The sequence below is a fragment of the Sorghum bicolor genome, chromosome 8 (assembly GCF_000003195.3).
Source record: "Sorghum bicolor cultivar BTx623 chromosome 8, Sorghum_bicolor_NCBIv3, whole genome shotgun sequence".
NCBI classification, from domain to species: domain Eukaryota; kingdom Viridiplantae; phylum Streptophyta; class Magnoliopsida; order Poales; family Poaceae; genus Sorghum; species Sorghum bicolor.
In genome coordinates, this window is record NC_012877.2 from 60,484,783 (window position 1) to 60,498,900 (window position 14,118).

General features: G+C 43.9%; 2 protein-coding genes and 1 long non-coding RNA gene across 8 annotated transcripts; 2 read left to right on the top strand and 1 right to left on the bottom strand.

Moving 5' to 3' along the window:
• LOC110429829 lies at positions 2,711–8,509 on the bottom strand. Of its 6 annotated transcripts, none has more exons than XR_002447000.1 (6): positions 8,036–8,509; positions 7,704–7,965; positions 7,371–7,459; positions 4,395–5,540; positions 3,512–4,303; positions 2,711–3,163 (listed from the first exon to the last, which is right to left on the bottom strand). It is a non-coding gene; the product is annotated as an uncharacterized LOC110429829 (long non-coding RNA). The 6 variants fall into 6 exon arrangements; XR_002446998.1 differs by having other exon boundaries at positions 7,371–7,462; XR_002447001.1 differs by lacking the exon at positions 7,371–7,459 and having other exon boundaries at positions 3,512–4,030; positions 4,145–4,303; positions 8,036–8,505.
• On the top strand, positions 3,433–7,357 carry LOC8084408 (wall-associated receptor kinase 4). The gene is made up of 3 exons (XM_002442495.2): positions 3,433–4,452; positions 4,652–4,834; positions 4,942–7,357. The coding sequence occupies exons 1-3, from the start codon at positions 3,525–3,527 to the stop codon at positions 6,006–6,008; spliced, it is 2,178 nt and encodes a 725-aa protein (XP_002442540.1). The 5' UTR covers positions 3,433–3,524; the 3' UTR covers positions 6,009–7,357.
• Positions 11,616–13,054, top strand: LOC8084409. The gene has a single exon (XM_002442496.2). The coding sequence runs from the start codon at positions 11,652–11,654 to the stop codon at positions 12,429–12,431; it is 780 nt and encodes a 259-aa protein (XP_002442541.1). The 5' UTR covers positions 11,616–11,651; the 3' UTR covers positions 12,432–13,054.

The following is a 14,118-nucleotide window of genomic DNA, read 5'->3' on the forward strand; positions in this document are numbered from 1 at the left end:
GACAGTTAAAGTTAAAAATGTTTAACTTCTCGAGAGTGAAACGACACTCTTTGTGGGATGAAGGGAGTATGACTATACTGAAATCTACATTAGAGTTCAATTCTAGAGCCCTCTCAAACAGGACCCCATGTTGAGGTTCAAAAAATTCAAAGTTTGCAAACTTTAACTAACTGTAACTTAAACTAAGTGTTTGTTCAGTGTACAAAAGACTATTAATATATCCATGTTTCACATTATCATTCAATGGGACGGTTCATAGTACTCCCTCCGTACCCATAAAAATAGACGTTCTGGGCTTCCTCACGTTTTTTACGAAAGCTGACGTTCTACCGATGCGGGCAAGTCTTGGACGGGTTTACCCCTACCTATCGAACCCTGGCCGCCTGCCTCGTGCTCCTCAAGACAAACCAATGAAGCTACGAAAGTTTCTTGATTATAGGATACCCGCAGAATAAGGGCAAAGTTGGAAGATTACCCTATAATTAATCATTCTTTGGTTACCACAATTCCTGTTTAAACGTCAATTTTTTTTAGATATGGAGGGAGTAATTGATAATGCATGCTAAGAGAAATTGTGGCCTCTGGCGAATGTGAGACTCAGTGAGCTTGGGGAGGCTGGCAATGACGAGCTTGGGGGAGGAAGGCAGCGGCGTTGTGCTTGAGCAGAGATAGACGGGGGAGAGAGACAACGGGAGAGGAGACTGAGGAGAGCACACAGGTTTGGCAGAGGGGAGGGGGGGGGGGGGTTAGCAAAACAGGCATGCCCATTAACCAGGATGGCTTGTCCACGTAGGTTGTTGGGGCTCACGTGGCACGTCTTGGACCGTTGGTGACTGCAAAATATAGATCTAGAACGTAGATGGTATATTTTTTAGTTGAAGGACCCATTTAGGAATCGACCAATAGTTTAAGGACTTGCAATGCAATTTACTCCAACTAGATATGCCCCCTTATGTGTGTATAATATTGCGGGCACTTTTCTCATGAATATTCTGCTTATGAGTTCACTGTTTTTTTAAGTAGACAGATAGCAACAACTTCCATACTGTTTAGGAACTGTGAAGCATATACGGGGTGGTATATGTCCACGCCAAAAGGGAACAATGAAAAAGTTACTGATTACTAGTTGAAGTATCTGGCGCACATATATCCCTTCGAAAATTTATACACCCACTCTAGCACTGCACCGGTGATAAAAATGGTCGGTCGATGTAATCATGTAAAGTATCTCCTTCGGTATCTTTTAAGCACAAAAGAAAAATCGGTTTGAATCGTTTGTTCTTTATTTGCAACTATTTCAGTCTAGAGGTGTATTCAGTTGTGCGCTATAGAAGAAGGTTGTTTGATAGTTTGTTCGCTTGAGCCACTCAGCGGTGTTTTTCTTTTACAATAAATCAGTCAAAAATATTTTTCTATAACTTATCAGCCAAACAAACACCTCCACGTCAAGGCACGTCCGATCGCATCTGACTCCATGTGCTGCGAGCATATCATAGATTGCTATGTCAATGCAATATGACTCAAAGTATATTTTGACATCTTCTGTTACAGTGAAGTAGATATGTAAGCACAGTTTGCAATTAATTTCCGGAATATCATAATTAACTTGAGTACAAGTAATGGTACCTTTAGCTCCTTTATAGACTAGACTAGCGAAGGCATGATAGCGCACCAGTTGGCATGTGAGCGAGCAGGCGACGAAGCGGTGGCCGCGAGGCCGCGGTGGAGGCACTGCGCGCGGAGCGCCTCCCCGCCGGCGACGGAGCCCGAGGCGGTTGTAGGGGAAGGCGCTGGTGGCGGCGGCGGAGCATTGAACTGCAAGAGGTGGCTCGCCAACGCCAAAAGAACAGGAAGTGCTTCTGGAGCAGAGCAGGCGCTCAAAGACGGCGTCACGAGTACGGGGAGGCGAGCCGCGTCCACGCACGGGCGCTCCGCTCCGAGAAACCTCGCCGCCGCCGCCGCTGTTCCTGTGCTGGAGGTTCGTCTTGTCTCACTCAAAAAAAAAAAAAAATCTTTTCATTCTGCTAGAATATTTATTTTTAACTGCAATCAGTACAGTAGTGTTTCTGAAATTGCAATCTGGGTCTTGTTTACTTGCCAAAAATTTTGTAAATTTTTTCAAGATTTCCTATCATATTAACTAATTGCATAATTTACATGTAATTCGCGAGACAAATCTTTTGAACCGTCCATAATTATACAATATTTATCAAACGGAAATGCTACAGTGTTTTTGCAAAAAATTTACAGCCAAACAAGACCTCTATACAGTGTCAAGGCGTAGCTGGCCCCATCAGCGCTTGAACCGGCCGGCAGTCGTCAGGACTCGGACCAAGCATTCGCAAACCACACGTTCACAAAACCACGTACGTGCACATTCAGTTGACTAGATCAATCAATCACTAATTAGTCAACACATGCGACCGTTCCAAACCAGCACAGTTCGCTTAAGCTTATCTACCGATTCTATCAGCTATTTAATAGCTATTTAATAGTGTTTTTCTTAGTGTTTTTCTTCATAATAAATCAGTAAACCGTACTTTTTGCCACGGCTTTTCTACCAAGGCCTTGTTTAGTTCTGATAAGTGAAAACTTTTCGGAACTGTAGCACTTTCGTTTATTTGTGACAAATATTATCCAATCATGGACTAACTATGATTAAAAAATTCGTCTTGTGATTTACAGCTAAACTGTGTAATTAAATAGCTGATTAAAAGATTCGTCTTGTTTTCGTCTATATTTAATGTTTCATGCATGTGCCACAAGATTCGATGTGGCCCAAGCGAACATGCTCGTACAATACGGTACAAAGGATAAATATGTAATAGAAAAATGTCCCACCAAAACACTACAAATTTCTTGCCTCCCGTCTAAATATAAATCTCTCGTCAAGCAGATCCAAAACTGTGTGTTCTTCCTCTAGTTTGTCAGTCCAGAGCAAGGTTTCACAAACTGTACCAACTACTCAACAAGATCCACCACGCTTCATATATAGTTGATCATATATAAATGAGGTAAGAAAACAAGGACTATCGCTTTCTCAGAATAAATAAACCTCAAAACCGGATGCTGCCTTCTCCAGATTCCGGCAATCTATAAGGGGCCACACGACTTACCATGAAGCAGACCCAACCCTTTGATTTTGAAGTTTCCAAGAACTCAACTGAAACCATAAAAAATCACTCAATCAGATGTTGAGTTGCACATGTTTATTAGCCTTTTCCAACTTTTAGCAGTATAAAAGGCAACATAAAAAGTCTTCTTTCAATCAAAAAGGAAAAAAAAGGAAAGGCAACATAGAAGCCAGTTCAAAGAATCCAGTTTACATTGATTGATTTCGTCCACGCGCTAGTGACATCAAAGATCAAGCAAACCGTTCCTACTCCCATCTACAAATAATCTAGCATTCTAGGACAGTGTACATACAGGATGCAGAACGACATCATTCAAACCAACGAGAACGAAGCACTAGAATTAGAAGAAAGGCTGCTGTAGCAGGTGGCCAACATACCTCATTATTAGCCATGAAAGAAGCATTAGTAGTACTCCTGATGCTCATCATCTCCCCAGTGAAGGCAGCAGCGCTGTCATCAGCCACTCCATCTGAGCCTGCTCTATCACTGCCAGGGTGTCCCGACAAGTGTGGCGACGTGACCATCCCTTACCCCTTCGGCATAGGCGATGGCTGTGCAGCGACAAGTCGGAACCCCAGCTTTGCCGTGACCTGCAACAACACCTTCCAGCCACCACGGCCTATGATCTATGCCCCTGCCAGCAACACTTCAACACCAATGGAGGTCATCGACATCTCCCTGGAGCGTGGCGAGGTGAGCATCTATGCCCCCGTCGGCTATAGCTGCTTCGAGCCAAACACCAATACTCTGGACAACTACACCGGCGAGTTTAGCCTGGAAGGCACACCACTCATCCTCTCAAGCACACGAAACCGCTTCATGGCCATTGGCTGCAGCGCCCTGGGGCTCATCGGAGCCAGTGACCCTGAACCTTCTGTGGCTGGATGCTTCTCATACTGCGAGGGCATCAACCAGACATCAGATGGAGCACCGTGCAGTGGGAAGGGGTGCTGTGAAACCGCCATCTCACCCAACCTTACTGCCTTCCAGGCGGCAGTGGCGAATGTTACCTTGTTACCGAGCTTCAACCCATGCATATACGCGATGCTTGTCCAGGTTGGGTGGTACAGCTTCAGGAGACAAGACCTTGTTGGGCACCTTGGGTTCGTAAACGAAAGAGCCAGTAGAGGTGTACCGGTCATTAGTGATTGGGCCATTAGAAATGGCTCCTGTCCAAAAGAAGGGAGAGTGGTGCCTCAAGATTATGCTTGTATCAGTACAAACAGTTACTGTACGAATGCAAGCAATGGGCCAGGGTACCTGTGTAGCTGCTCCAAAGGTTACAAGGGAAATCCTTATCTTCGTGAAGGCTGCCAAGGTATGATTTATTAAAACAAAGTTGCTGTAAACTAGGTTTTGGACATCAACATCACAAAATACAGAAACATGTTTAACCAACCAATACAACTCAAGTTTTCTTTTGCTTTTCTGCATATCTTTACGATATTGATTGAAGTAACTCATCCTTTGACCCCCTTTTTTGTCACTATATGTTAATCCATTTTAATTCTCTTCAGATATAAATGAGTGCGAGATGCGTAATCAAGACCCGAAGTACAGTGCATTATATCCATGCAAAAAAGGGGTCTGTATCAATACTCCAGGCAGTTATGTATGCAGATGCAGGATAGGAACAAAATCAGATGGTAGAAATTCTGGATGCCAGCCTGTTCTTAGGCAGTCTGAACAAGTGATTATAGGTAAGAATCTAAAAAGCCTCTGAAAGCAAAGTTTATAACTCTAAGGCCATAGCAGGTCCCTTTCTAGGCTTTTGATGCGTTGAATCTAAAATAAAGTGGTTGTGCAGGCCTCTGTGTTTCTGCACTTGTGGTGACGTCTGTGACATGCTTGTTAGTTATGAAATTACAACGGAGAAAGCACATGAAGGAGAAGGATGAATACTTCAAACAAAATGGTGGCCTGAGGTTATATGACGAAATGAGATCAAGACAAGTTGATACTATTCTTATACTTACTGAGACAGAGATTAAGCAAGCCACAGAGAACTATAGCGACAATCGTGTTCTTGGATGTGGTGGTCATGGAACAGTCTATAGAGGAATTTTAGATGATGGAAAAGAAGTTGCCATAAAGAAGTCCAAAGTAATAGATGATGACTGCCGAGAAGAATTTGTGAACGAGATAATAATATTGTCACAAATCAATCACAGGAACATTGTCAAGTTACTTGGGTGTTGCTTGGAGGTAGATGTACCGATGTTGGTGTATGAGTTCATTTCCAGTGGTACCCTCTTTGAGTTCCTTCATGAAAATGACCAAAGATTATCAGCCCCATTGGATCTTAGGTTGAAGATTGCTACACAATCAGCAGAAGCTCTTGCTTATATTCATTCATCAACTTCTCGTACAATTCTCCATGGTGATGTCAAATCCCTCAATATACTCCTGGACAATGAATACAATGCAAAAGTTTCAGACTTTGGAGCTTCAGCACTGAAGCCCATGGACAAAAATGATTTCATTATGCTTATCCAAGGAACTCTTGGCTATCTTGACCCTGAGGCTTTTGTCAGTCACCATCTAACCGACAAGAGTGATGTCTACAGCTTTGGAGTTGTTCTTTTAGAGCTAATTACAAGAAAGAGGGCTATATACATCGACAATCATAATGAAAAGAAATCACTATCTCATACTTTCATACTAAGGTTCCACCAGAATGAGCTCCAGGATATCTTGGACAGTGAAATAGTAGATAATGAGGTTATGGTTGTACTCGAGAAACTAGCAGATCTCATCATGCAGTGCCTGAGTTCAACAGGAGATGAGAGGCCAACAATGAAGGAAGTTGCTGAGCGCCTACAAATGCTGAGGAGACTGCAGATGCAGCTAGTCACAAAAACAAACCCTATCTGAGCTCATTACTCTTATGGAGGACCAGCGACAACTGTCACTTCGGACACGGAGACAGCCAAACTGGTGTTGGATGTTGATCTTGCCAGATAATATGTGCAAGGTTGTTCTTTCTAATGTAATCCAATATGTATAAAGGTTTTGTTGTAAGTAGTGGTTGTAAGTTCTGACAATGATGTTGTGTGGGCATATATATGTATAGTTGCACTTCTAAATTATTATGTCTACTGCAAAGTATAAGTGCATTTCTCAAGACAAATTCTAGCAGATTCATTAGAAAAGCAGCAATGATTTCATGCATTTTTTCAATTTAAAACATTTTTCCTTTCCAGTATTGACTTGTTCACATGTTAGGTAGCTCAATTTTTCTTTACACGTTTTTTTTAAATATATCCTATCAAATGCCAACAATAAGTCATGACCAAAATGGGGACTGTTGCTTGGGGCTCAAATCATGCGGATCCTAAATTCCTTTTGAGTAGGCTTTTCGGCTAATGGATTTCTTAGCCATGGTCATATAACAAGACATATTGTGCACAAATAGCTTTTCTTATTCTAGTTTTTTTTCCCTAGAGCAGCTGAATAGCCCTGTGGATGTAGAGGCTCAATGGAAAACTCAAAGCCTATTCACAATGCATGTTACCTCTTTAAAACTACAGCTAAGCCGCAGAAAAGCGCATAAGCAAAAGAACACAAACAAGTGGATGTGCATTTTGAACTACAAATTTTATGAGCCGATGGCTTTATAAGATCAACTAGGTTCAGTAAAACAGATTAAGAAAACTTTCTATTAGGGTAAATAGGAATAATATCACATTGTCTACCCACGTGGGGTGTTAGTCCTATGTACCATATATACCCATGAGGCCCAGTGCAATATAAATGAATATTCCACCAATTCTATTCTCCTACACGGTATCATGAATCTAGGTTTAGATCCTAACCCTAGCCGCCGCTACATCGGGCCTTCTCACAACGCCGCTCCACCTCGTTGCCTCTCCATGCTTGCCGTGGAGGACACTGGACGTTGGCCCATCCCGTGCCACCGTGGTGGAGGCCCGGGCCAAGTCGACTCCAACACCGAGCTGCCCTGGCGGCGGCTGACTAATCTGCGCCATCCTCGAAGATATATACAACCACTGTAGCACTGGTGACAAAATGGTTGATCAAATCAAATCATATAAAGTGGTTCCTTCAGTACCTTTAAACACAAAAGCAAAGTCGGTTTCAACCGTTTGTTCTTTCTAATATTTGCAATTATTTCAGTCTAGAGATGTGTTCAGTAATGTGCTATAGAAGAAGGTTGTTTGGTTGGGAATGCGAAGAGAATTATATGGTTTGAAGTGTGCGATTTCTGATGCTTACTGGTTGGCTTCTACCTGAACTAGAGTAGCAATGCTTGGAGTTGGAACTCATGCCTACATCAAGGTACCTCCGATCGCATCTGACTCTGTCTGCTGCGAGCACATCATAGATTGTGATGTGAATGCCACATGACTGACATTGCTAGTGGATAAAGACGAGGTTCCTCAAAGTCTATTTTGACAATGCAACATGACTGAAATTGCTAGTGGATAAAGACAAGGTTCCTCAAAGTCTATTTTGACATCATTTTGTTACAATAAAGTAGATATGTAAACGGAGTTTGGAATTTGTTTTCCGAAACAGCATCATTAACTTGAGCACAAGTAATGGTACCTTTAGACGGTGAAGGCAGATAGCACACCATTTGGCATGATGGCATCCAATGATCCAATCCACTCATGCCTGCAGGCAATCTGATCCACCGAATGCCAGTTTGATTCTTTGTTATCTAAATGTAGCAGTGTAATTCTCTCCTTTTCTTCAGAAGCACTTACGAACAGTTACGAAGGGATGGCAGCAGTGTAAAACACAACACTACTCTGCGCACTGCGCTGCCGTCGTCTTCTTGATTCCAACCTCCAGCATCACCTCGCCCCTGTCCATTGTCACGTCAGCCTGCCAATTCCCATCTACTAAATACAAATTCCTGATAGTCACATACTTACCAGCGTCGTGATTGCTGGGGGTCAAGAGCCATCAGTTTCCGCACAATCACTACAGCAAGCTCAACATCTCCGTGGAGGCACCGCGCGTGGAGCGAGCGCCCCCGCGGCAGTGGCCGAGCCCGGGGCGGGAGAGGACGCAAAAGTGCGCGTGGGCCAGGCATAGGGAAGGCGCTGGTGGCGCCGTGGCGGCGGCGGAGCATTGGGGATCGGCGGAGGGCAGAGGAGGAGCGCGTGCAACTGGAAGAGGTGGCTCGAGAATCGGAAGTGCTTCTGAAGCAGGCGCTCGAGAATCGGAAGGGGAGGCGTGCGGCCGCATCGACGCACGGGGCGCCCCGAGAAACCTCGCCGCCGCTGTCGCCGCCGCCGCCGTTGTGATTTTCCGTGCCGCGAGTGCAAGCGCACGGCTCCGCCAGCGATCCGTCCTCCGTGGGCCATAAAAACTCTATTGTGGATTGAACTCAAGAACGGTCCAAAGATGCAGGATTTCGGCCCGGATAATATTAACCTGTTCTTGTGCTCCCAAGGTCCGCAAATATTTTTTTATTCTGCTAGAAACATTTTCCCTCTCTTTGCTGAAATTTTTTCGTTTCTAGAAGTACTAGAAAAAAACAGTTGTCCTCCTATAATGTGATTAATAAGAAAATTATCGTATACTCTTATAAAGATAAACCCTGCTAGATAATTTCTTTCTTCATAGAAGGTGTCCACATTATTTTCCATTAAGTATCCCACTAAATATTATATCTCTTCATACAAGGTGTCCACATCATTCCCCACTAAGTCCATATCATCCCTATTAATTACAAAAAAATATTCATCTCATCTCTATCATGTGAATGTGAGGTATTTAACCTATTAAGATACAAGTCATTTATATATGCTATTTGTTTCATCACTTATTCCTCTATTATATAAATATTCTATTAGCTTAGCAACTTTTTTTTACCAAATCTGATACAATAAAACAATATGCAAGTCAAATTCATACACTTATATATATAGAAAATCATATGATAATGGCATGTATATAACATATTTATTTTTAAGAAAATCTCGCGACAATGCACGGGGTATACTCCTAATTCTCATGATTAAAAATAACATGAGATGGAATAGTAAAAATAGACTATGAGGAGAAACATATTTATCAATAAAGAAAAGTATAGAAATGTCCTTTTTGCGCTACATACATAGCAAAATTAATGTATCAAAAAAGTTAAAACAACCTATAATTTGGAACGAAGGAAGTACATGATAACCTCTTTCATGGGATATCTCAAAGGTAAAAAGTGACGAAAAATCTCATTTCAAGATTTCTATTCATTTCAAAAACTAAATCCCGCATTTAAGAAGCATCAATTTAAGCAATAGCTATATTGGGCTTTAGAAATGAAAAGCAAATTAAAACATCTCACAAGTTCTTGCAGCCTGTGAGGCTGCGGCTGAGGACCAGGTTCCCAAGAAAAAAGAGGCCCAATGTCAATGACATCAGGTGTTGCAAAATGCAAGACAAGGACGAAGAACATCTATTCTATTTTCACTCTTTTCAATTGTCATCATTGTCTGAATGATGCTACATGTGCAACATGACTTGTAAACTATATAGCGGACCGTTTCGAGCCAATATATGAAATCAAATGGGGAACGCCTCCCCCAACATCACTAGGTGTTTTTTTATTTTTCAAGGTAGGCAAAGGCAACCGCCTCCGTCAAAAGGTCATGGTTAATCCATGAACTACCGAGACGATTACTTTGCCCGAGGCGGTTGCCTTTGCTCGCCTCCGTAAATTAGATTAAAAATAATAAAAAAAAGCAGCTGAGTCCATAGACTCGACGTCGAGCCTAGCCACGCCACCGTCATCCTGGTTCCGCACCATCAGATCTAGACCCGTCGTCGCTCGCTATGCCGCACGTAGGAGCAGGGACGCAGGCCGCCACCGTCACTAGGTCTGGGCATGACCGACCTCCTCTTTGCAGAATCTGCGTCTGTTGTGGCCGGATATGCGTCAGTGGAGCTCGATCCATGCTGGGAGAGGTCGATCCGCGTCGGAGGACCTCGATCTTGTCGTTGCCGCCACCGCTCGAAGGAGGAGCTCGTCGCGTGAAGGAGGAGCTCGAAGGAGAGGCTGCCCCGCCAAACCCATGCGCGAGGATACCACCACCACCGAGCCCATGTGCGACGTCTCTGCTGGTGCCACGCCCACGCGTGAGGCCTCCGCCATCGTCATGGCCGTGCACGAGGTCTCCTCCGCTGCCGCCACCCCCACGCGAGGCCTCCGTTGCCGTCATGCTGGGAAAGGGAGGGAGGGCGGGTGCGCCGCGAAGGGAGAGGAAGTGAGGGTGTAGCGGCATCAACCTAAGGAAGGGAGAGCGGGTGTGTCGCGCCGCCTGGGGAGGGAGAGGGCTGAGAGAGAGGAGAGAGAGAGAGTGGATGAGGGAGAATGAAACTCTAACTCCAGTATATATACAATGAATGTGATATCGAGCTGAGATGGGCTGCCTGCTGGACCAGTATTTTTCAAGGCGGGCTTTATATTGTGCCCACCTCCGTTAATGGGTTTATGAAGGCGGTTGCCTTAAAATGCCCACCTTGATTAAGTTTGATTAACCAAGACACGTGCAGCATGTTGTCTACGTCGGTTAATGATTAACTGAGACGGTTGCTAGGGCAGCTGCCCCGCCACCGCAACCAACCCGTTTGCCTCCGAGCCCAAAAGGCAAATGCCTTGGTTAAGTTTTATTGTAGTAGTGTATGCATCACTCAAGCTGATAAATATTTGTCTATATGTGAACTGGCTCTAGGATAAATATCTGTCTCATGAAAGTTCTAACTTCAGTCTCTCTTTAAAGAAAGAAAAGACATCATAGTATCAGACCACAATTATTGTAAGCACACCTGAAAAATATATATTCTTCTGAACGGTAAACGAAAGGCAGTCATTCATTGAACTCGAAGAACTGGCATTAAACTCGAAGAACTGGGCCAGTCGGCAAGCACCATTTTTTTTACCTTCTGCATTTTGTGCTAGTTAGATTAAAAATATAGATGTGTATGGTTGGATATAACAAAAACATAATCCTAGAGAAAATTTGATATGGTGGTGGTGGGGGGTATCGTATCAAAAGGCGAGGCCCGCGGCCCATCTATTACCGAACCAAGTATATAACACAGAGAGAAAAAACACAATCAAAGGAGAAAAGGCTTCCACCATATTTCATTAAAAAAGTGATTCTTACTTGAGGGATGTTGCCGGAAAGCTCTAACCAATTGAGCTAGAGTCCTTTGGCTATAGCACAGAGAATAAAAGGTGAGACCGTGAGAGGGCTTTAGGATGAAGCTAGAATCAAACATATGCAAAGACTTAAAGGAAGGGAGATGTTGGCTAATGATTTGCGTTGAGGTTTGAAGGAAAGAATTGATGCCTGTATACCGGCTTGAGGCAAGAATTAACCTCTTCGATCAATCTTATTTGAGAAACAACATGCGCATATGCTGTTGTGTAGTCCATACATGCATTAAATATATCAAAGGACCGGAGTCCCCAACCATATGCATGCATCGTCCTACGTTAGTCTAGCTCCAAGCTCCATACATATATACCCACACAGAAGATAGATGGCGGCGGCATGGGACTCCGCTACTCCGGTGACTGCTGATCAGACGACGGTGAACATCACCACCGACCACGTCGGCGATGAAGCTGCAGACGCATCATCAGGGACGATTATTGATAAAGTCCAAGAGGAGTTGAAGAGGGCAGCAGACAAGGTTGAGGCTGAATTCTCCAAGAATGAGGCCAAGATGCACAGGTATCCTCCAAGTTTCCGAGGCTTGATGAGCAAAGACGACCGCTACTTCGTCCCGCGCTGCGTGGCCATCGGCCCTTACCACCACCGGGCGGCGGCGTACCTCCATCAGGCGGAGGAGATGAAGCGCGCCGCCGCCTACTACTTCATCTGTGAGCGTCAGTCCTCGGGTCACTCCGCTGAGGTGATCTACGCGAGGATCCTCTCCGTGGCCGGCGATGCCCGGAGCTGCTATGACGACGACGCCGTGCTGGCAGGTATAATTCCCCAAGCTGACTTTGCCACCATGATGTTCCAGGATGCTTGTTTCTTGCTGCAGTACATCATGCACGCGAATGGCGTTGCTAGTCAGCTTCCGGAATCCTTGAGGCGTTGGTTCGTTGCCAATGAGGACAGCATCCAAAGGGACATCTTCCTGCTGGAGAACCAGGTCCCATGGCTAGTGCTTGACACTCTCATGTCCTTCATGCCCGCGCAGCATGTGGATCTAGGCAAGTTCGTCTCTGATGTAGCCAGCCGCTTTAACGCGGATATGGTACAACCCGCGGCATGTACCCACCCTGATCGGACGGCCAGGACTGAGAAGTAGCGTGGAGATTGGGAAAAGGAAGCATGCTGAAGTGGAAAGAATGGGTACCTGTTTAAGTTAACAAGTACAGCTTGGATCTGACGTGGAAGAGAGAGATGAATTGGATGTATGGAGTTTGGTTGGCCCGGCAGGGAGGTAGTTGGCGTAGTGAATGCGGGGCTCCTTCCGGTGTACGGAAGAGGAATGCTAGGCAGTAGGCACCGTCCCATTCCCGGCCGAATGTCCAAGCTCCGCGTGCTCGCCGCCGTCCATTGCTCCCGCGTCCGTCTCGCCCACGGCGACGTCGTCGTGTTCGTGTTCGTGTTCGTGCTCGTGCCTGCTGGCGTCATGTCCCTGTGCTCTACTACGCGCTCATGTCCGATCCCCACGGCCATCGCGTGCACCAACGGCAAGCTATCAGTGTCGCTCTGAATATGGTAGCCAAAAATATTATTTTCTTTTAGAAAAATCAGCCAACAATACTTTATGTTATAACTTATGAGTCAAATAAGTAAGACGATTTGTCCGAGCGGCAAGCTATCATCGAAATCACATGCTCATATGGTCCTAGAGCCATTGTGTTTTTTAACATGGTTCAAAGAACGAGCTTTCTTTTAGGCCTTGTTTAGGAGAAAATTTTTGGTTTTGGCTACTGTAACACTTTCGTTTGTATTTGGTAATTATTATCCAATCATGGATTAATTAGGCTTAAAAAATTTATCTCGCAAATTACAGATAAATTGTGCAATTAGTTATTTCTTTTATCTATATTTAAGGCCCTATTTGGTTTGCCCCGTTAAAGTTTACTACCCGTCACAACGAATGTTTGGACAAATACATTGAATAATGAATATAGATTATTTACAAAACTAAAAACACAGCTGGAGAGTAATTTGAGAGACGAATCTTTTAAGCCTAATTAATCCATAATTGGATACTAATTGTCAAATAAGACGAAACTGCTACAGTACTTATTAAACTTTAACACCCCAAACTAAACACCCCATAATACTTCAAGTATACGCCTAAAGATTCGATGTGATGAGGAGCCTTTAAATTTTTTGAAAACTAAACAAGGCCTTACTTCCATGCATGTTCCTAATTATGATAGTTTATTCGTGTTTAGGTCAAAATTTATGTGTAACAATCGATTTGCATAATAATTATGATAATCCATGCACTGGCTCCGTAGAATTTCGACCCTCCAATTTCTGTACACCGAGTAATAGTTGATAGCTCATCTCCATGCCGCTTACACCGAGTAATAGTTGATAGCTCATCTCCATGCCGCTTGGTAGCATTAAGGCGCATGACAGCAGAACACGAGGAGAATATGGCAAGATTTAGGTGGTGTTTGGTTAGGGTTGTTAAAGTTTAACAGGTATTGTAGTATTTTCGTTTTATTTGACAATTAATGTCCAATCATGGACTAATTAGACTCAAAAGATTCGCCTCGCAAATTATTCTCTAGACATGTTTTTAGTTTCACAAATAGTCTATATTTAGTACTTCATGCATGTGTACAAACATTCGATGTAACAGATGGTAAACTTTACCGCCATAATCGGCCCTTAATTGTTACATACTGCAGTATGCAATTCGTTCAAATAATTCAACAGTTTTACATGCACTTACTGCTAGAGTGCCAGGAAAATCTCTAGCATGATTTCATAAATCAACCGCAGGGCAGCTACATCAGAGCTTGATG

Coding starts and splice junctions, on each gene's coding strand:
- LOC8084409 (XM_002442496.2), top strand. CDS start 11,652: ATGGCGGCGGCATGGGACTCCGCTACTCCGGTGACTGCTGATCAGACG.
- LOC8084408 (XM_002442495.2), top strand. CDS start 3,525: ATGAAAGAAGCATTAGTAGTACTCCTGATGCTCATCATCTCCCCAGTG. Junction 4,453..4,651: donor TCTTCGTGAAGGCTGCCAAG/GTATGATTTATT, acceptor AATTCTCTTCAG/ATATAAATGAGTGCGAGATG. Junction 4,835..4,941: donor GTCTGAACAAGTGATTATAG/GTAAGAATCTAA, acceptor GTGGTTGTGCAG/GCCTCTGTGTTTCTGCACTT.